General features: G+C 47.8%; 1 protein-coding gene across 1 annotated transcript in view; it reads left to right on the forward strand.

Moving 5' to 3' along the window:
- The window catches only part of LOC121556611 (opsin-5-like), a 35,040-nt gene extending 26,246 nt beyond the window's left edge, over positions 1-8,794 (forward strand). The window contains exons 4-6 of the mRNA XM_045223869.1: positions 226-330; positions 689-918; positions 8,167-8,794. Of these exons, the coding sequence (XP_045079804.1) occupies positions 226-330; positions 689-918; positions 8,167-8,706 (875 nt within the window). The 3' untranslated portion in view covers positions 8,707-8,794. The remainder of the gene's footprint in view (positions 1-225; positions 331-688; positions 919-8,166) is intronic.
- Positions 8,795-9,368: the final 574 nt, after the last annotated feature.

The raw sequence follows: 9,368 nt of genomic DNA on the forward strand, positions 1-9,368 counted from the left end.
GTCTGTCTGTCTGTCTGTCTGTCTGTCTGTCTGTCTGTCTGTCCTCTGTCTGTCCTCTGTCTGTCCCCTGTCTGTCTGTCTGTCCTGTGTCTGTCTGTCTGTGTGTGTCTGTCCGTCTGTCCTGTGTCTGTCTGTCTGTCCTGTGTCTGTCCTGTGTCTGTCTGTCTGTCCTGTGTCTGTCTGTCTGTCCGTGTGTGTGTGTGTCCCTCTCTGTCCTGTTTCCAGCCTACTGCATCAGTTTGAGCACCATTTGCATCTCTCTGATGTTCATCTGGGTCGGGGCTTTCTTCTGGTCTGTGGCTCCACTGCTGGGCTGGGGCAGCTACACAGGTTAGTGTCTCCGTCCATCCATTCATAAATCCATCCATCCATTAATCCATCCATTTATCCATCCATTCATTCATCCATCCATCCATTAATCCATCCATTTATCCATCCATTCATTCATCCATCCATCCATTAATCCATTCATTTATACATCCATTCATTCATCCATCCATCCATCCATTAATCCATCCATTTATCCATCCATTCATTCATCCATCCATCCATCCATTCATATATCCGTTCATCCATCGAAGCACTGCTCTAAACCATCCATTCATATATCCTTCCATTCATTCATCCATCGATTAATTCATCCATCCATCCATCCATTAATCCAATCCATCCATTCCCCTATCTCTAGCTCCAGATGGTGGGTACGGGAACTGTGAGGTGGACTGGTCCAGGGCTAACTACTCCACCATCTACAAGTCCTACATCATCTCCATCCTCATCTTCTGCTTCTTCATCCCAGTCACGGTCATGGTCTTCTCCTACGTCTCCATCATCAATACCGTGAAGAGCAGCAACGCCATGTCAGCTGACGGGTACCTCTCATCCAGACAGAGGAAAGTGGAACGAGACGTCACTAGGGTGAGTCAATTAACCAACCAACCAGCCGACCAACCAATCAATCAATTAACCAACCAAATCAAATCAAATCAAATCGTATTTGTCACACGCGCCGAATACAACAGGTGAAGACCTTACAGTGAAATGCTTACTGACAAGCTTTAATCAACAATGCAGTTTTAAGAACAATAGAAAAATAACAAGTAATTAAAGAGCAGCAGTAAAATAAAATAACAATAGCGAGGCTATATACAGGGGGTACCGGTACAGAGTCAATGTGCGGGGGCACCGGTTAGTCGAGGTAATTGAGGTAATATGTACATGTGGGTAGAGTTAAAGTGACTATGCATAAATAATAAGCAGAAGAGTAGCTGTTCAGGAGTCTTATGGCTTGGGGGTAGAAGCTGTTGAGGAGCCTTTTGGACCTAGACTTGGTGCTCCGATACCCCTTGCCGTGCGGTAGCAGAGAGAACAGTCTATGACTAGGGTGGCTGGAGTCTTTGACAATTTTTAGGGCCTTCCTCTGACACCACCTGGTATAGAGGTCCTGGATGGCAGGAAGCTTGGCCCCAGTGATGTACTGGGCCGTATGCACTGCCCTCTGTAGTGCCTTGCAGTCGGAGGCCGAGCAGTTGCCATACCATTTACATTTACATTTACGTCATTTAGCAGACGCTCTTATCCAGAGCGACTTACAAATAGGCGCATTCACCTTATAGCCAGTGGGATCACCACTTTACAAAGTTTTTTATTTATTTTTTATTTATTTTTTGGGGGGGGTTGGGGTTTGGGTTGGGGTAAGGGGGGGGTAGAAGGATTACTTTATCCTATCCCAGGTATTCCTTAAAGAGGTGGGTTTTCAAATATCTCCGGAAGGTGGTGAGTGACTCCGCTGTCCTGGCGTCGTGAGGGAGCTTGTTCCACCATTGGGGTGCCAGAGCAGCGAACAGTTTTGACTGGGCTGAGCGGGAACTATGCTTCCGCAGAGGTAGGGGAGCCAGCAAGCCAGAGGTGGATGAACGCAATGCCCTCGTTTGGGTGTAGGGACTGATCAGAGCCTGAAGGTACAGAGGTGCCGTTCCCCTCACAGCTCCGTAGGCAAGCACCATGGTCTTGTAGCAGATGCGAGCTTCAACTGGAAGCCAGTGGAGTGTGCGGAGGAGCGGGGTGACGTGAGAGAACTTGGGAAGGTTGAACACCAGATGGGCTGCGGCATTTTGGATGAGTTGTAGGGGTTTAATGGCACAGGCAGGGAGCCCAGCCAACAGCGAGTTGCAGTAATCCAGACGGGAGATGACAAGTGCCTGGATTAGGACCTGTGCCGCTTCCTGTGTAAGGCAGGGTAGTACTCTCCGAATGTTGTAGAGCATGAACCTACAGGATCGGGTCACCGCCTTGATGTTAGCGGAGAACGACAGGGTGTTGTCCAGGGTCACGCCAAGGCTCTTCGCACTCTGAGAGGAGGACACAACAGAGTTGTCAACCGTGATGGCGAGATCATGGAACAGGCAGTCCTTCCCCGGGAGGAAGAGCAGCTCCGTCTTGCCAAGGTTCAGCTTGAGGTGGTGATCCGTCATCCATACTGATATGTCTGCCAGACATGCAGAGATGCGATTCGCCACCTGGTTATCAGAAGGGGGAAAGGAGAAGATTAGTTGTGTGTCGTCAGCGTAGCAATGATAGGAGAGGCCATGTGAGGATATGACAGAGCCAAGTGACTTGGTGTATAGGGAGAATAGGAGAGGGCCTAGAACTGAGCCCTGGGGGACACCAGTGGTGAGAGCACGTGGTGCGGAGACAGCTTCTCGCCACGCCACTTGGTAGGAGCGACCGGTCAGGTAGGACGCAATCCAAGAGTGAGCCGCGCCGGAGATGCCCAGCTCGGAGAGGGTGAGGAGGAGGATCTGATGGTTCACAGTATCAAAGGCAGCAGACAGGTCTAGAAGGACAAGAGCAGAGGAGAGAGAGTTAGCTTTAGCAGTGCGGAGAGCCTCCGTGACACAGAGAAGAGCAGTCTCAGTTGAATGACCAGTCTTGAAACCTGACTGGTTTGGATCAAGAAGGTCATTCTGAGAGAGATAGCAAGAGAGTTGGCTAAAGACGGCACGCTCAATAGTTTTGGAGAGAAAAGAAAGAAGGGATACTGGTCTGTAGTTGTTGACATCAGAGGGATCGAGTGTTGTTTTTTTGAGAAGGGGTGCAACTCTCGCTCTCTTGAAGACGGAAGGGACATAGCCAGCAGTCAAGGATGAGTTGATCAGCGAGGTGAGGTAAGGGAGAAGGTCACCGGAGATGGTCTGGAGAAGAGAGGAGAGGATAGGGTCAAGCGGGCAGGTTGTTGGGCGGCCTGCCGTCACAAGTCGCAAGATTTCATCTGGAGAGAGAGGGGAGAAAGAAGTCAAAGCATAGGGTAGGGCAGTGTGAGCAGGACCAGCAGTGTCATTTGACTTAACAAATGAGGATCGGATGTCGTCAACCTTCTTTTCAAAATGGTTGACGAAGTCATCCACAGAGAGGGAGGGGGATTCAGCAGGGAGGAGAATGTGGCAAAAGAGCTTCCCTAGGGTTAGAGGCAGATGCTTGGAATTTAGAGTGGTAGAAAGTGGCCTTAGCAGCAGAAACAGATGAAGAAAATGTAGAGAGGAGGGAGTGAAAAGATGCCAGGTCCGCAGGGAGTCTAGTTTTCTTCCATTTCTGCTCAGCTGCCCGGAGCTCTGTTCTGTGAGCTCGCAATGAGTCATCAAGCCACGGAGCTGGAGGGGGAGGACCGAGCCGGCCGGGAGGATAGGGGACATAGAGAGTCAAAGGATGCAGAAAGGGAGGAGAGGAGGGTTGAGGAGGCAGAATCAGGAGATTGGAGGGAGAAGGATTGAGCAGAGGGAAGAGATGATAGGATGGAAGAGGAGAGAGTAGCGGGAGAGAGAGAGCGAAGGTTGCGACGGCGCATTACCATCTGTGTAGGGGCAGAGTGAGTAGTGTTGGAGGAGAGCGAGAGAGAAAAGGATACAAAGTAGTGGTCGGAGACATGGAGGGGAGTTGCAGTGAGATTAGTAGAAGAGCAGCATCTAGTAAAGATGAGGTCAAGCGTATTGCCTGCCTTGTGAGTAGGGGGGACGGTGAGAGGGTGAGGTCAAAAGAGGAGAGGAGTGGAAAGAAGGAGGCAGAGAGAAATGAGTCAAATGTAGACGTAGGGAGGTTGAAATCCCCCAGAACTGTGAGGGGTGAGCCATCCTCAGGAAAGGAACTTATCAAGGCGTCAAGCTCATTGATGAACTCTCCAAGGGAACCTGGAGGGCGATAGATGACAAGGATATTAAGCTTAAATGGGCTAGTGACTGTGACAGCATGGAATTGAAATGAAGAGATAGACAGATGGGTCAGGGGAAAAATTTAGAATGTCCACTTGGGAGAGATGAGGATTCCTGTGCCACCACCCCGCTGACCAGATGCTCTCGGGGTATGCGAGAACACATGGTCAGACGAGGAGAGAGCAGTAGGATTAGCAGTGTTTTCAGTGGTAATCCATGTTTCCGTCAGCGCCAAGAAGTCGAGGGACTGGAGGGTAGCATAGGCTGAGATGAACTCTGCCTTGTTGGCAGCAGAACGGCAGTTCCAGAGGCTGCCTGAGACCTGGAACTCCACGTGGGTGGTGCGTGCAGGGACCAGGCAGTGATGCAACCAGTCAGGATGCTCTCGATGGTGCAGCTGTAGAAACTTTTGAGGATCTGAGGACCCATGCCAAATCTTTTCAATCCATGAGGGGGAATAGGCTTTGTCGTGCCCTCTTCACGACTGTCTTGGTGTGTTTGGACCATGATAGTTTGTTGGTGATGTGGACACCAAGGAACTTCAAGCTCTCAACCTGCTCCACTACAGCCCCGTCAATGAGAATGTGGGTGTGCTCGGTCCTCTTCTTTTTCCAGTAGTCCACAATCATCTCCTTTGTCTTGATCACGTTGAGGGAGAGGTTGTTATCCTGGCACCACACGGCCAGGTCTCTGACCTCCTCCCTATAGGCTGTCTCATCGTTGTCGGTGATCAGGCCCTTCCACTGTTGTGTTGTCAGCTAAATTAATGATGGTGTTGGAATTGTGCCTGGCCATGCAGTCATGAGTGAACAGGGAGTACAGGAGGGGACTGAGCATGCACCACTGAGGGGCCCCCGTGTTGAGGATCAGCGTGGCAGATGTGTTGTTACCTACCCTTACCACCTGGGGGTGGCCCGTCAGGAAGTCCAGATCCAGGAGGTGTTTAGTCCCAGGGTCCTTAGCTTAGTGATGAGCTTTGAGGGCACTATGGTGTTGAAGCTGTAGTCAATGAATAGCATTCTCACATAGGTGTTCCTTTTGTCCAGGTGGGAAAGGGCAGTGTGGAGTGCAATAGAGATTGCATCATCTGTGGATCTGTTGGGGCGGTATGCAAATTGGAGTGGGTCTAGGGTTTCTGGGATAATGGGATAACCCTAACCCAACCAATCAACCAACCAACCAGCCAACCAACCAACCAACCAACCAACCAATCAACCAGCCAGCCAACCAACCAACCAACCAATCAACCAACCAACCAACCAGCCAACCAACCAACCAACCAACCAACCAACCAACCAACCAATCAATCAACCAACCAACCAATTAATACATTCAATCAATAACATTTAGTTAGAGGACCTATTTACATCAACAGAACCGAAACAGAAAGTGATTTAAAAATAACCCAGCCTAGACCGCAAAAGGTTCAAATCAAATGAAAAATATTTGTCACATGCAAACAACAGGTGTAGACTAACAGTGAAATGCTAACTGACGGTCCCTTCCCAACAATGCAGAGAGAAAAACAGAAAAATAATAACACAAGGAATAAATACACGATGAGTAACGATAACTTGGCTATATACAGTACATGGGGTACCAGTACCGAGTCGATGTGCAGGGGGACGAGGTAATGGAGGTAGATATGTACATATACTGTAGGTAGGGGTAAAGTGACTAGGCAACAGGATAGGTAATAGACAGTAGCAGCAGTATACTGTAGGTAGGGGTAAAGTGACTAGACAACAGGATAGATAATAGACAGTAGCAGCAGTATACTGTAGGTAGGGGTAAAGTGACTAGACAACAGGATAGATAATAGACAGTAGCAGCAGTATACTGTAGGTAGGGGTAAAGTGACTAGACAACAGGATAGATAATAGACAGTAGCAGCAGTATACTGTAGGTAGGGGTAAAGTGACTAGGCAACAGGATAGATAATAGACAGTAGCAGCAGTATACTGTAGGTAGGGGTAAAGTGACTAGACAACAGGATAGATAATAGACAGTAGCAGCAGTATACTGTAGGTAGGGGTAGAGTGACTAGACAACAGGATAGATAATAGACAGTAGCAGCAGTATACTGTAGGTAGGGGTAAAGTGACTAGGCAACAGGATAGATAATAGACAGTAGCAGCAGTATACTGAAGGTAGGGGTAAAGTGACTAGACAACAGGATAGATAATAGACAGTAGCAGCAGTATACTGAAGGTAGGGGTAAAGTGACTAGACAACAGGATAGATAATAGACAGTAGCAGCAGTATACTGTAGGTAGGGGTAAAGTGACTAGGCAACAGGATAGATAATAGACAGTAGCAGCAGTATACTGTAGGTAGGGGTAAAGTGACTAGACAACAGGATAGATAATAGACAGTAGCAGCAGTATACTGTAGGTAGGGGTAAAGTGACTAGACAACAGGATAGATAATAGACAGTAGCAGCAGTATACTGTAGGTAGGGGTAAAGTGACTAGACAACAGGATAGATAATAGACAGTAGCAGCAGTATACTGAAGGTAGGGGTAAAGTGACTAGACAACAGGATATATAATAGACAGTAGCAGCAGTGTACTGTAGGTAGGGGTAAAGTGACTAGACAACAGGATAGATAATAGACAGTAGCAGCAGTATACTGTAGGTAGGGGGTAAAGTGACTAGACAACAGGATAGATAATAGACAGTAGCAGCAGTATACTGTAGGTAGGGGGTAAAGTGACTAGACAACAGGATAGATAATAGACAGTAGCAGCAGTATACTGTAGGTAGGGGTAAAGTGACTAGACAACAGGATAGATAATAGACAGTAGCAGCAGTATACTGTAGGTAGGGGTAAAGTGACTAGACAACAGGATAGATAATAGACAGTAGCAGCAGTATACTGTAGGTAGGGGTAAAGGGACTAGACAACAGGATATATAATAGACAGTAGCAGCAGTATACTGTAGGTAGGGGTAAAGTGACTAGACAACAGGATAGATAATAGACAGTAGCAGCAGTGTATGTGATGAGTCAAAATAGTTAGTGCAAAAGGGGATCAAAGCAGATAGAGATTGAGTCATCTGTGGATCTGTTGGGGCGGCATGCGAATTGGAGTGGGTCTAGGGTGTCTGGGATGATGGTGTTGATGTGAGCCATGACCAGCCTTTCAAAGCATTTCATGGCTACAGATGTGAGTGCTATGGGGCGATAGTCATTTAGACAGGTTACCTTGGCGATTTTGGGCACAGGGACTATTGTGGTCTGCTTGAAACATGTAGGTATTACAGACTGGGTCAGGAATATGTTGAAAAGGTCAGTGAAGACACTTGCCAGCTGGTCAGCGCATGCTACAAGTCCTGGTAATCTGTCTGGCATCGCAGACTTGTGAATGTTAACCCGTTTAAAGGTCTTACTCACATTGGCTATGAAAAGCGAAATCACACAAGTCGTCCGGAACGGCTGGTGCTCTCATGCATGGTTCAGTGTCACTTACCTTGAGGCGAGCATAGAAGGCATTTCACTCTTCTGGTAGGCTCGTGTCACTGGGCAACTAGCGGTTGCGATTCCCTTTGTAATCCGCGATAGTTTTCAAGCCCTGCCACATCCAACGAGCGTCAGAGCCGGTGTTGTAGGATTCGATCTTAGTCCTGTATCGACGCTTTGCCTGTTTGATGTCTCTTTGGAGGTCATAGCAGGATTTCTTATAAGCAGCGTCCAGATTAGTGCCCCGCTCACTGAAAGCGGCAGTTCTATCCTTAAATTCAGTGTGGATGTTGCCTATAATCCATGGCTTCTGGTTGGAATATGTACGTACGGTCACTGTGGGGATGATGTCGTCGATGCTCTTATTAATGAAGCTGGTGACTGCTGTGGTAAACTCCTCAATGCCATCGGATGAATCCGGAAACGTATTCCAGTCTGTGCTGAGAGAAACAGTCCTGTAGCTTTTTTAAACATATTTTCTCTGTCCCTTCTCCTCCAGGTCTCCATAGTGATCTGCACAGCCTTCATCATGGCGTGGTCTCCCTATGCGGTGGTCTCCATGTGGTCTGCCTGTGGTTACCACGTCCCCAACATGACTTTGATCTTCACCCGTCTCTTCGCTAAGTCCGCCTCCTTGTACAACCCCTTCATCTACTTCGGAATGAGTTATAAGTTCCGTAAGGACGTCTTCGCGCTGTTGCCGTGTTACAGTGGCTCCGCCCACAAGGAAGTGGTCCGTCTCAAGAACTTCCAGGAGCTTAACGAGCTGAAGCCGAAAGACCATCCCGAGGCCACGACCCTTTTTGTGCTTCCTGTGACCTCACTTCCTCTGCAGTCGAGAGAGGGGAAGTATAGCAAAGAAGAGATGCTGCAGCCAGATGGTCCCATGGCTCAGGATTCAGACTCAGGGGTGAACAGTCCATCCCACACCCCACCTACTGCCAGTCAGGAGTCCCTCTACTACATTCCCAATGTACCCCTTGCCCCCTTACCCAGCATGCACTCTGAGACGCCAGAGTACGAGAGCGACAGACTCTAAAGATCTCTAAATGTGCATCCAAAATGGCACGCTGCACACTTAGAGAAAAAAAAAAGGTGCTATCTAGAACCTAAAAGGGTTCTTCGGGCTGTCCCCATAGCAGAACCTATTCCAGGTAGAATCCTTTTGGGTTCCATGTAGAACCCTTTTTCTACCTGAAACCAAAAATGTTCTACCTGGAAGCAAAAACAGTGTTTGATCCAAAATAGAACCCCATTCTCTACATAGTGCACTACTTTTGACCAGGGCCCTATGGGAGTATATAGGGACTAGGGTTCACTATATAGGGAATAGGGTTCACTATATAGGGAATAGGGTTCATTATATAGGGAATAGGGTTCACTATATAGGGAATAGGGTGTCATTATATAGGGACTAGGGTGTCATTATATAGGGAATAGGGTGTCATTATATAGGGACTAGGGTGTCATTATATAGGGACTAGGGTGTCATTATATAGGGAATAGGGTGTCATTATATAGGGAATAGGGTGTCATTATATAGGGAATAGGGTGTCATTATATAGGGAATAGGGTGTCATTATATAGGGAATAGGGTGTCATTATATAGGGACTAGAGTGTCATTATATAGGGAATAGGGTGTCATTATATAGGGAATAGGGTGTCATTATATAGGGAATAGGGTGTCATTATATAGGGAA

Source organism: Coregonus clupeaformis, chromosome 1 (assembly GCF_020615455.1).
Source record: "Coregonus clupeaformis isolate EN_2021a chromosome 1, ASM2061545v1, whole genome shotgun sequence".
In the NCBI taxonomy this organism is placed as follows: domain Eukaryota; kingdom Metazoa; phylum Chordata; class Actinopteri; order Salmoniformes; family Salmonidae; genus Coregonus; species Coregonus clupeaformis.